General features: G+C 50.6%; 1 protein-coding gene across 1 annotated transcript; it reads left to right on the top strand.

Moving 5' to 3' along the window:
• The first annotated feature begins 10,996 nt into the window (after positions 1-10,996).
• Positions 10,997-12,276, top strand: LOC119239794 (C-C motif chemokine 19-like). The gene is made up of 4 exons (XM_037504188.1): positions 10,997-11,057; positions 11,755-11,881; positions 12,075-12,168; positions 12,256-12,276. Exons 1-4 carry the CDS (start codon positions 10,997-10,999, stop codon positions 12,274-12,276), a joined length of 303 nt encoding a protein of 100 aa, XP_037360085.1.
• Positions 12,277-12,727: the final 451 nt, after the last annotated feature.

Here is a 12,727-nt window from a genome sequence, read left to right as displayed (position 1 = left end):
TTTGCCTTAAAACTGAGATATCATCATCTTCTAGCAAGGTCATCCTCAGTGCTCCAGAAAATTACCAATACCATGTTTATAAAAGATTTCACCGCTATCACTTCCACAAAAGAAAACACACACTCATGAAATGGGGCGGGGGGGGGGGGGGCGGCTCCTTCTTGCCAGTGTTGACTCAGAATCTGAAGTCCCCTGCTTCCCCTCCTTATTCATGAATCCTTCAAGGGCTTCTTCTATACAAATATAAGTGATGGACAGGACTAGTAAGATGTCTTGGAATTACAGCTAATGGAATTGTCTTAACCTCAGTCATAGGAAGCTAAAAGTAATTCCAAGCTAAGCAGCCAAATTTAGCACCACACACCCACCCCATGAAACCTGGGGTCACACTTTGGCTAGCCACCATCTCATTCTCTACTCATCCACCAGCCCGTTAGAGGAATGTGATCACCAATAACACTTAGGTTTTCTTTTGATAGCTTCCTTTTAGAGATTAAAAATGAGACACTTGGCATTTTTCTGCCTTGCTTTAACGGTATAGGAGGATCAAAGGGACTAGGTCTGTACTTGCTATTTATGAAAGTTAAAAATTATTTTGTTACCTTGCTTTAATCGTTTGCTTGTGAAACATGTCTTCAGTTTCAGCCGGCTTCTTTTGTGAAGTTCCTTCCACATCCAGGTGTTATTTCTCCATGTGATTTGGGACAAAATGTTGTTCGGTTACAATCATCAATGCTTCTGTCCTTTGACATCAATCTTATGCAATGAATTGCCATTTTTGTGCATGCTGAAATTACCAGGCCTCGTTTCCTAAAGCCTCTATCTGTAATTCTTCTAGTGGTGTCTACAATTCCCTTGCAGAGATTGTATTAGTTCTATCAGGAAGCTGAAAACTTGCTTTTCTTCAAGATATCCATTTCTCAGTCAGTGGCAAGCCAAAGGGCCCCAGGGAAACTCGGCTGTCATGTTCTTGAAGACTTTGCGTAGAACCGTGGATCGTGCTAATAGCAATTTTCGATCCAAATATTAAGAGATCAAGAGAATTCCACTTCTGATCACTTGAGCTGCCGGCTGCAATTTCGATTCCGAATACACCCGCGGCCCGCCCGCCTACCTAGTAACTCCACAGGCTGCGAGTCTCTTTGTCCCGCGCCGCCACCAGGTGGCAGCTGGTCGCCTGCAACCTCCCTCCGCTGACCGCGAACCGCGGGCTTGTGGGCTGACATTTCTGTTCTCCTGTCCTTAATCTCACTGAAAAAAATTTTTTTTAATTTTGTTATTCTCAAATGAATCCCATGCAAGGTTAGAGGTCTAGCACTTTCCTAGGTCACTTATGACAAAAGCTGAACAAGGGTTCTCGGCGCGTCCAGGGGGAAGCCCTTCGTCCGCGGGCGCTGAGCATCTCGCCTGGCACAGTTGGACTCACAATCACCCTCCACTGGATAAAGAAAGCGTTTCTTAGACTCGACACCGTAATTAAACGGTTTAAAGAACCGATGGGGGGGTTATTGGCGCGGCAAAGGGAGTGCGGGGGTGTGTGAACTTCCTTCAGCCTTTCAGGCGAACATGATGTCGGGTCTTCAGTGCCGGCGCCCGCACCCCGGCCGAGCCGGGCACACCGGGGTGGGGAGGACCCGTGTCGGCTGACGAACACCAGCCTCCGCCCGCGCGCCTCGGCTCGCCGAACGCCGGCGGCTTCCCGGCCCCGAACGGCGGCGAGGTGGCCCGAGGGCCCGGGTGTGGGCCCCGGTAACGGCCGCCGGGGAACTTCCGGGCCAGGCCCACCCGGCGCGGCCCACCCGCGGGTCCCGGCCCCCGCACTTCCGGCCCGGGCGCGGGGACCCTCGGGCGCGGGGACCCTCGGGCGCGGGGACCCTCGGGCGCGGGGACCCTCGGGCGCGGGGACCCTCGGGCGCGGGGGCCGTGGGAATGGCGAGGCCTGGAGTGAAGTGAGCCCCTGGGGCCGCGCCAGCCCCAGAGTTTGGTTCCGCCCTCACCCCGCCCCTGCTCCAGCACCCACAGACGGCCGGAGGCGCGCCCCGTTCTAGGGCTTCTCTTCACAGGCTGTGGCACCCTCTGCAGGCCTGGGAGAGAGGACACATCGGCACACACACACACACACACATAGAGGACACATCGGCACACACACACACACACACACACCCCGGACACGCCAATTACGCACACAATTCAGGATATGCCTAACCACACGCCAACAAATACTAAGCATAGGCGAGGGTCTCCCCTCACAATCATTCACGCCCTGGCCCCGGGCCCCTAGCACAGACTCGCTGATTTCCCCAGGTCTAGCTGTTGCTCTCCTGCCGGATGGCTCAGGTTCCTCCGTCCAAGATGTCTGACCCCTGCGACTTGGAATTGGTCCGACTGAAGAGCATGAAGGCCAGGCAGGCTCCTTGAAGGAGGATGGACCGGGCAGGGCTGAGAGCCCTGAGCTGGAACCCGAGGTGTCCAGAGCTCATGCTGTTATAGGGCAGCCCGGATATTGAACGGGTTCCTGGCTGTGGGTCCTCACCCGGCCTTAAAAGGGACTTATGAATACTCCACTACAGGCACACACAAAAGGTTAATAAAAGGTTTATTTACAAGGGAAAGGAAATAAGGAAAATGTTCAACTCAGGGAGAAAATAGGGAAATAAAGTCTTTAATGCGTCCTACCCGATCCGCCGACCTGGAAACCCCAAAAGCACTCTCCGAGCTGGCAGGTCGCTGCAACCTGGCGGAGAGTCAAAATGGGGGACCCCTCCAAAGCCCACGTGTCTGGCTTTATACCAACCTGGCTGCTTAACCCCACCCTCAGGTCGCCTTTGGTGGTGATGGGATTTGGAGTTCCCAGTGTCTTTGGCTTTGGCCTGGGGTGGGGGTGGCGTCCACAAAGCCTGTATGGAATTAGCTTTAGGACATCCTTTCCCCTAACAATCCCACAAAAGCGACCTGACTGGGAAGAGGATGAAATAGGTGAAGCACACTGAGGGCTGCGTGGGTGTAGGCAAAACCCATTTCAAACCCACCTCCCTGGTCTTCAGCCCTCACCCCCATTAGTCTAAAGGGAGTGGGTGCCTTCAACCTTCCAACCTTGAGGCCTGTGTCCTCTCCCTTGTGCCATGCTGATGGGTACCATCATAACCCTCACCAAATCCATAGAGTCTACCTTCAAAATATTTCCAGAATGACTATTTCTCATCAACTCCCATCAACATCATGTCCCCCCTGCATTATTGTAATAACCTCCAACCTGGTCTCCATGCTTCCAGTCTTTTTTTTTTTCTCAGATTTATTTTATTTTTTATTTATGCATAGAAGAACTGGGGTGTAGGCCAGATGTGCAGGAGGTGAGAGGATTTACCAGAGACAGAACAGGGAGCAGAACAGGTGGATTCACTGCAATACACTGCTCAGCACTGCTCAGGGGAGCAGCAGGTAAGACAGGAGAGATTTGCTGCACCATGTGGGTTAGCTCCCTGGCCAGGCTCGAATTCAGGCCAAGCAGTGATAGTGCTGAGGCCTGAGTAACCCCTAGGCCACCAGGGAGACCCCATGCTTGCATTCTTGCATCACTTTGGCCTACTCTGCATCTGACAGCCAGAACCACCTATAAAATATGTCAGATTATGTCACGCCTCTGTTCAAAACTCCTCCTTCCAACTTCTCACTCACAGTAAGACAAACCCTAAAAAGGCCTACAAAGGCCAATGTTATCTGGCCCCTGCTATCTGTGCCTCCTACCACTCTAGGCTTTGCCTTTGGCCTCTGATAACAGCTGCCTTAAATGCATCCTTGCCTCAAAAGTTTCATACCTAGAATCTTCCCCAGATCTCTGCATGGCTCTCTCCCTCCCCTTCAGATCAGCTCTCCACTCCAATGTTACCAGTAAAGGCTTACCACTCTCCCCAAATATTCCCTCCCTAGCCCTCTGGCCTTCTTTGTTTTTCTTCATAACCCTATTGCCATCCCACACAATATATCTTTTTCTTGTTTGTTTTGTTGCCTATCACCTTCATTAGAATAAAAATTCTGCAAGAGTTTTGTTTACTGTATTCTAGTGCCAAGAACAGTGTCTGGAACATAGGATGGCCTAAATAAATATTCATAGAATGAAAGTGGTACAGACGCCTTGTTTATTATTATTTCACTCTTTTGTGTGGATTCTCAGGATCTTTCCCAACAAGGGTTCTAGGCAGAAAATACTGAAATTTAATTGAAACTTCTGTGCCAGCTATGCACTATACTATCAATCAGAACTTGCACAAAAAGGTTTAATGGAAAGGAATTTAATGATGGGACCATTTACAGAGGTGACGGCAGGGACCTTGCGGTCAGCCACTACACATGAATCAGTGTCACTCCAAATCTCATGCCATCTCTTCTTCCTGGCAAAGTAGACATTAAGTGTACTTCCTGAAATTCTGCCACTGAGACCACTTACCTTCATCATTGCCATGGATGGGACGATAAACGGCTGCGACTTCTGACTTTTGTTAGCATGCATTAGAGGCCCATCTGAAAATCAAGGTTAAGCCTTTTATCCCTATCTTAACTGTAGAAAACTTCTCCAAAATGGCATAAGTGTTATCAGGAAAAGAAGCAGTAAACAATATAAGAAGGGATCTGAACCACCTGTACACACTTTCTTTTTTTTAAGATTTATTTAATTTTTGCATACAAGAGCTGGGGTATAAGTCAGAGGTATGAGGGGGTGAGAGGATTCACCAGAAACAGAGTGGGGAGCAGAACAGGCAGATTGACTGAAATACACTGCTGAGGGGAGCAGCAGGTGAGACAGGAAAGGTCTGCTGCCCCTTTGGCCCCAGTTCCTTTTGCTGCAGTGGCTGTTGATAGCTTCAGAGTGCTGACACTTAGCCGCTTGTGCCCCCACCTGCTTGAGTTTTACTCATTCCTTCTGAAACTTCTAAGGCCTGGTCTGTATATGTAACAGCATGGTCCCCAGGAAAAGGGGAGATTCCAGTTTCCCTGCCCCACCCAAGGAAGGGTGGAGCTAAGCAGGGAGAAGGAGAAGCTGGAGAGGAACCTGGAGAAGGAAGGAAGAAGCATGGAGAACCAGAAGGAGTGCAGGAGGAGGCACATGGAGCAGAGAGACATGTGAAGAAGCTGTGCTTGCTTTTTGGTCCTCGACTGGTTGAAACAGATGTAGGTGAGAGACCCATGGGGAGGTTAACGATGGCAGCTTTGATTTTGATTTTGATTTTGTTCTTTTCCTTCCAGACTTACTGGCCCCTTCTGCCCCTTTCCTATGGGTCCCCACCAGAAGGCGCTTTAGACTTGTGGCAAGCTTTCAGGCCTTGCTTTGGGCCAACCCTGTTTGGCTGGGCATTTACCCATGAGGGGACAGGTAACTTCGGGAACCTGAGTTGAAAACTTTATTCTTTCCCTTTTCTGTATTGCACACTAATTGTATTTAAGTTCCTTTCCATTGAAGGTCTTACACACTAGAGTATGTTTTGTCTGGATGCAGCAGATGACAGAACCTATTTAGAGCAGGTAGGTTCGGCGATTCTAGGGTGCTCCTCTCCCTGCCCTCTAACATATGTAAAATGTCCATCTCACCAGGGCATACTGATGAGCACATCAGCTACATGATGTGCTGTAGATGACACCCTTCAGTCACAGTGTTGCTGGATGAACTATAATCTTAGTCTTAAACCAGGACCCAGGGGCAAATCAGGAGTTGCTTTTCAAATAGAAAATAATCATTAACAGGAGACCTGGCCTTACTCCAACACCCCAAGGGCCTTTGATATAATTCTAGCATAAGGGATATGATGGAGTTGTACATTTACCCTGTGTTGCAACTCTACAACCCCCACTATCAGATCTTGGGCTTGCTCTTCAGCTATATCTGCCATATGGTCACATAAAATAAAGATTACTTAAGAATTCCACAGAGGCTAATTGGTCTCCACCCACACTTTAAGTTAGACATTCATGGTCTTAATCTTATCTTTTTTTTTTTAATTTTATTTTTATATTCCCCATACAATTGCAGCCCCCTTATTTTAACCCACTCCCTCCTTTCCCCGTCCCCTACCCCTCATAGTGTGTCTCTGGTTCATAGTTGTTTGTTGTTAATCTTATCTTTTTAGATGTAATTTTGCTAGCACAATCAGAAACTAGCAGTACGCCAAAAATATATGTAATCACCACTTGAAACCACCATTTATGGCCACAGCAACTAGGCGCTTCAGGTATTTTATCTCCCAATGTCTTATTCCTCTATCCACTACACATCTCACTGGTGATAGTCTAAGTGATTGTAATGTTTCTGCGTGCTTCAAATTACTAGTCCCCTTTCTGCCTCGCAAGGAGATTATCCATGCACTCATCAAATCTATGAGCAACGTACCACTAGGATTTGGGGAATCTTTTACCTGAGATCTCTTCTGCTCTTAGTCAGAATCCTGGCCAAAAAAAAAAAAAAAAGCCAACAAAACAGGTGGCACACTCAAAAAATTTTAACCAGAAAGACATCAATAAAGGGATTGTTTGAGAGGTAGGGTCAGGATTAAGGAACAAACACAGGATGGAGAGGCACCCAGGGCTTAACAAAAATAGTGGAAAAACACAGCGAAGCCTGAGGGGGCAAAAGGAGGGAACAGTGTTCCAGGAGCATTAGAGATAGAACCATGGAGAAGAGCAATCCAAAAGGATCGCAGCTGTAAATCAATGGTCCTCAAACGTCAGCATGTAGCAGAGTCATCTAGAGGAGGTATTAAACACAGCTTACTCCTATAGGTCTGAAGTAGGACCTGAAAAAGAATTTGCATTTCTAACAAGCTCCAGAAGATGCTGTTCACTGCAAGGCCCGCATCAAGATGAAGGATTAGGGAACTGATGCCCCCAGCCTCTCTCTCCTATCACCCACTGATTTCCTGCTGCCAACTGCATGAGCCAAACCCAAACAGAAGCTAAAGAATAAGGGATAGTGAGTGACTACATCTGCAGAGGTTGACCTTCCACAGATGAGTGGAGAATGAAGGGTATGGCAACAGGGACTAATCAGAACCACCATGCGCAGAAGGATGGATCAGTAGAAAGAAGGGTAGATAGATGTATTGACACATATCAGAGTGAAAAGACAGAATAATAATAATGGTCATTTTTGAATGAGCGTTGATTGTGTGCTAGCTGCTAACTAAGGGCTTTGCTCAATTACCTCATTTAATCCTAAAATATAGAATTACAACCATTCCTATTTTATGGATTATGACATTAAGATGCAGAAACTGAATAGTGTGCACTTGGTCACACAGCTAGCCAGTGGTGGAGTCTGAATTCTGCTCTGGGTCTGCCAGCTGCAGTCTCACGCCTCTGTCCTGCCCTGTGATCCAGGGACAAGGAAGACAATAGTGAAGAGTGTAAATCTAGGGCAAAGGATACCCAGGTCAAGACCCTTGCCATGTGAACTTGCCTGCTGAGACTCATTCCTTATGTGGAAAACAGGAAAAATAATAGATAAACAAAAATTTGGACATGTCGGGCTCCCAGATTGAGCAGGTGCACTGCAGTACCCACGAGTTCAGAGGGCATGGTAAACCCAGTCCTTGCAGGCTGGGAGTGGGCACTGGATATGGCAGAGGTGGTGGGTTTGGCTTAAGCCAGCTCCTTAGGCTGCCCACCTTGCTGCAAGAGCAGAGGTAGCTTCTGTAGAGGTGGCTTCAACCTCACAGAAACCAGGCTTTAGCTGAGTACTCAGGCTGCCTGCAGGGATAGGGAAAGGACTGTGGCACTTCCCAGTAGCTGCACGGTGGCATTAAGATACATCTCATGGTGGCATACAGTGCCCCTGGGGTTGTGCCAGTGGCTGTCCTATGGAAGTATGTGTGGTGGCATGAGTGTGTAGCCTCTCTGGAGAAGGAGCTGACCACAGGCCTACAGGCCCACAGGCCCTAGTGCCAGGCCCAAAGCTGAGAACTGACTACCCAGAGGTCCTGCAGATCCCGATGGAGAGATACGCACTGGCCACACACACACCAATCACATCTGCCACTTCAAATGATGCTGCTCCAGTGAGATAAGGAGGTTATCTTGCAGTCAGTCATACCCTTCCATTGCCCCACCTGGGCATCGTGCCCAGCCTTGCCAGCCTGCCACGCTCACCCTGTGCACCATGGAGGACCACAACACCTGGCACTTCTACTTCATGACACTGCCAGCAGCCACTCTGAGCTTCTTGCTCAAGCCAATATTCATGCCCTGACACTACCACCATTGCCAACCACTTCAACCCCACCACCCCATGCATGTCTTCACGGTGACCTGCCCCCCTCTCTCCTATAACCTGTGCAGTTCCCTGGCCTGGCCCATGAGACCCACACTTCATGGAAGACACAAAGCTGGACTTCAACAAGTTTCTCAGTCCCAAGCAGCCACTGCTGCTAGCACAGTTGAAGACCCTGAGCCAGCTGCTGTGCTTCTCCCAGGCTTTTGTGGGCCTCTCCAAGATCACTACCTCACACCAGTATAGCTGGCTTCATCCAACCCCAGAGCCCAAAGGCCAACATCCTGTCCCCAGCAGTTTGCATAGTCCATATGGGAAAAGCTGAAAGTGAGCCACACAGGCCTCCCCAGGCAAGGAGTACACTGTGGTCTTCAGTCACTCCCAGAACAAATCCATCCTGAATGAGGAAGTGTTGCTGCTGGCTCTGACTCCAGAGTTTCTGATGAACAGTGCCAGAACCCCTGGACGATCATGCCTTTGTAGGTGCTGTGTGGCTCTAGTCAGCATGGCCAGGGTGCAGCTGGTCACTGCCCTCTTTCTGCTCTGAGAGGAACTATGGTGGAGCTCTTCCCCATATGCTGCTGGGCCTGACCAATCTCCCAGTAAGATGCCAGGCAGGGACCTCCAGAATATAGCCTAGTGGAACATGGTACCAGAGAAAACCAATAAGCACCCTGAGCAGCCTGGGTCTAGGGAGCCATCATATTCCTAGTCCAGGCGGAACAGGTCCTACAAAACTGTGAGGTCCAGCAACTCTTTCAAATCTATCAAGACACCAAGGGTGGACAAACATCCAGACCATACAGGACATGGGGAATGGGTGGCCAGGCCACAGAAGTCGAGGTGGACAGTTAACCCCTACTCAGGCAGGGTGTGTGAGATGCAGATGCAGTGCCAGGTGTCAGCTGCACACCTCTGAGGCCCGCCTCACTGACTCCTGACAGATGCCAAGGTACCGCAAGTATCTGAAGATGAGGAAGATAAAATACAAGGTGTGGCTCCAGGAGCAGTGGCAGAACACCTATGCACCTTACATCTGGCCCTGCAGAACCACGCTGAGCACATTGTGCCCTCCACAGCCTACCTGGTGGGTCGACTGCAACTCCAACGAGATGCTCTGGGACCCTATGCTGATGTGCTGGTAATAACAGGTCCCTGGGCCTGCTAGCCCCCATGGTGGCTTCTGGGAATTATCTATTTATTTATCGAGCAGGCATGTGCCTCTGTGACTTCTTCCTGCATCTGGGATGTAGGTCCATGGCACTCTGTTACACTGTGGCAATGAGACCCCCGACCTCCTTCTCCCATCCGAGCATCCATACCCCTAGGGGAGGAAGAAGAGGAGAAAGAAGAGAAAGGTAAGAATCCTGAGGAACCTCTCTGGCTAAGGGACTGTGTTGTTTCCAACTGAGTCTTTCTGGTCAGTATCCTGGCTTCTGGAAATTTCGAATAATAATGTGGTTATTTGGGTGGGTGGTTCATCAGCTTCCATCATCACGAAATTCACCTGTAGTCAGGTGAAGTGTGTTTTGGAACATCCATTAGATGATTGTAAACAAAACAACAATATTAATAACAACAAAAACTACTCCATGACTGATAGGAATGTTAAGTAAGGTGATCGTGGAGAGGTCCTCGTTAAGGAGCCTAGCACATAGTAAACGATCAGAGATAGTGTTATTCTTTCTATCGTTAATGGTTAGAAAGAAAGATAAATCAGAAACTTAGGAGGGAAACACACCACATATACACAACCCCATCCAACAGAAGGGGTGGTAGCAGGGGTGCCCCACAGATTAACGTCTCTTTTGAGACCTCTTCTGGTCTATCTCTGGTCTATCTCATAAAGATGGGAAATCACTTGTCCCCTCCCCCATTTGTCAATTCCTTGAAATTTGGGGATTTGTCTGATTATGAGCTGGCCAACCCCTCTCCTTAGAAATCCCCTTTTGGTTTCCAGGATCAAGAAGAAGGGGAAAATGAAGGGGGCTCCCTGCAGCTGTTCTAGGTGCTGGACGTATGAATATGGTAACTAGAGGCAGGAGCAGAGATGACTGAGCCAGGACACTAGTTTCCAGATGATGGATGGGCGGGCACTGCATATCTTAGGGTGAAGGGCTACCTCAGGCTCCACACATCTTCTCAGGGCACCAGGGAACCTTTTTCACCCCCAGCAGCACCAGAGAGAAAGTAATGACAGGCATGATGAATCTAGGGAAGGGGGCACACTCCTCACCGGCCCCTCAATCCCACCATCACCTCTGAAAGCCAGCCCTATGGCGGGTAATGCAAAGGCCACCAGGGAGGTGCAGCTCCTTTCTCTGAAGCTGACAGCACCAGACTCTTCGTGAGTCTCGGCCATGCTGCAAACTGCTTAGGTTCTCAGAGCCAAAGCCAAAGAAAGCAAAGAGGGGGGAAGCAATTGAAGGGGGAGAGGGAGGGCTGGGTCAGGTTCCATCAGAAAGGGGGGCAAAGGGGAATCCACAGAGGGGGATTTCTCAACAGAGAAAGCAAAAGTTCTGGGCTATAAATAAGAGGCAGTCGCAGCCTGAAGGCTCACACAGCCTTTCACACTTACATCCGCAGGTCCCCTCTCTGCTGCAAGGACAGCCGTGCGCTCCCCAGTGCTTCCTCTCCCTCCCAGTCTCAGCCTCGCACCTGCCACTGCACACGCCTGAGATCCCGCCATCCTCAGGAAGCTCATCCTCACCCGCTGCTGTCCACCTGCTCTGCTCACGCTCCATGGCGCCCCATACAGCCGCACTGCTGGCCCTTAGTCTGCTGGCTCTTGGGCCCTCCCCTGGTAAGGCTGAGGGGACGCTGGGGGGGCAGTGTGGGGGAGAGGGATGGGGGTTCTAGATCTCAGACTACCTAGCACTGGATGTGACACTGAGTTAGGGCTTCATGTTTTGGTGAACAGGGGGTTCCCTGGGCCCTATGAGTGTAGGTGTATCTGGGCCCCTGGATTCCCATGTGTCTGTCTTTTGTTGTGTCCCAGGGGCTATGGCTGTCCTTCTCTCTGCAGGCTCTCTCTCCTGCTGCTTCAGATTCCCAGGCAGAAGGAGAGAACAACATATATTTGTTTGAGGGGTGGGGAAATGGGAGACACTAAGACTAGGCATCAAAATATTTACTGCGTCATAAGGCCTTAAACACCTGTCTCCTGGGCCTGGGCCTAACCTCCACCCCCACCCTCCCACACCAATGCTGTGACCAGCATTAACTCTTCACTTGTGGGGAAGTTGAGAGCTCTGGGGAGAGAAGTTGGGGTTATTGTGGCAGCAGGGAGACCTATGTGGTGCTCAGAGCAGTGACCCTTTACCAAAAGGCTTAAAAAGACCTCAATACATTTGGCAACCAGCAGGGCCACATTAGTGCACACCGGTGTGGCAGCCTACACACACACACACACACACACAGAGTTGTCCTTAATCCCAGTTAGGGCTTCCCCTCCCAGGGCCCCTGTGCTCATCCTACCTTCTTTCGCTTCCCTACCCCAGCTCTGGGTGGGGCCAACGATGCGGAAGACTGTTGCCTGTCTGTGACGCAGCGCCCCATCCCTGGGTACATTGTGCGTGCCTTCCGCCACCTGCTCATCAAGGATGGCTGCAGAGTGCCTGCTGTGGTGTGAGTTATGGGGAGCAGCCCATCTACCTCCTCTCCCGGCTCAGCCCCTGGCGATACCCCCACCTGCTCTCTCTCTTCCTGCCAAGTCCAACCCCTTCAGCGAATTCCCTGAAACAGGCTCCCAGATATGGACCCCAGCCTCTGCCCAGCAAGCCGGGTTCCAACACTCCATTCTCTCTGTCTCTGGCTCCAGGTTCACCACACTGAGAGGTCGTCAGCTCTGTGCACCCCCAGACCAGCCCTGGGTGAACCGCATCATCCGGAGACTGCAGAAGAACTCTGCCAAGGCAAGTCTGACCTCCCAGCTCCTCTTCCTCTCTCTGAGACCTGCCCAAGACCCCAGCCCATGACCTTGCCTGACCTTTCTCCCCCAGAACAAGCACCACAGCAGTTAACCCAAGACCATCCCAGAAGGAGCCCTGTGTCTGAGTGAAGGGATGTGCCTCACCACGGCCCTGAAGAGCCAAGGGCCCGAAGGGAGGAACCGGCCCTCCAGCTGCTCCGTGCAGGCGTGAGCCAGCGGAGTCAGTGCGGCGTGAACACAGAAGCAGCACGGCTTCTCGCTGCCCAGACTGCAATGCTTCCAATAAAGGCCACTCCCCACAGATCTGAGTGCTGTGTGCGTGATGTCTGTCCGGGAGGACTAGGGGAGGAAGGGGGGATGGAATGGCAGGATATATTTTCCACCCTGTAGCCTGAGCAACCTCCTCACCTACCTCCGCCTAACAGTGTTCTCTCCTCCAGCCCCCACAGTCAGGGCCCTGCCTGCTGTCTCCTCAGAGTCCTGTCATGCTCCATGGTTCAGTGACAGTTCCCTGAATAAGCCAAACTCTCTCATGCCTCTCA

Source organism: Talpa occidentalis, unplaced genomic scaffold (assembly GCF_014898055.3).
Source record: "Talpa occidentalis isolate TD23 unplaced genomic scaffold, MPIMG_talOcc4v2.1 talOcc4.1198, whole genome shotgun sequence".
Classification (NCBI taxonomy): Eukaryota; Metazoa; Chordata; class Mammalia; order Eulipotyphla; family Talpidae; genus Talpa; species Talpa occidentalis.
Note: the sequence above shows the minus strand (reverse complement) of the source record. Positions and strands in the feature narration are given on the sequence as shown.

Excerpts from the sequence above, each read along its gene's own strand:
- LOC119239794 (XM_037504188.1), top strand. The coding sequence starts at position 10,997 with ATGGCGCCCCATACAGCCGCACTGCTGGCCCTTAGTCTGCTGGCTCTT. Across the intron at positions 11,882-12,074 it reads TGCAGAGTGCCTGCTGTGGT|GTTCACCACACTGAGAGGTC; the intron begins GTGAGTTATGGG and ends CTCTGGCTCCAG. Across the intron at positions 12,169-12,255 it reads TGCAGAAGAACTCTGCCAAG|AACAAGCACCACAGCAGTTA; the intron begins GCAAGTCTGACC and ends TTTCTCCCCCAG.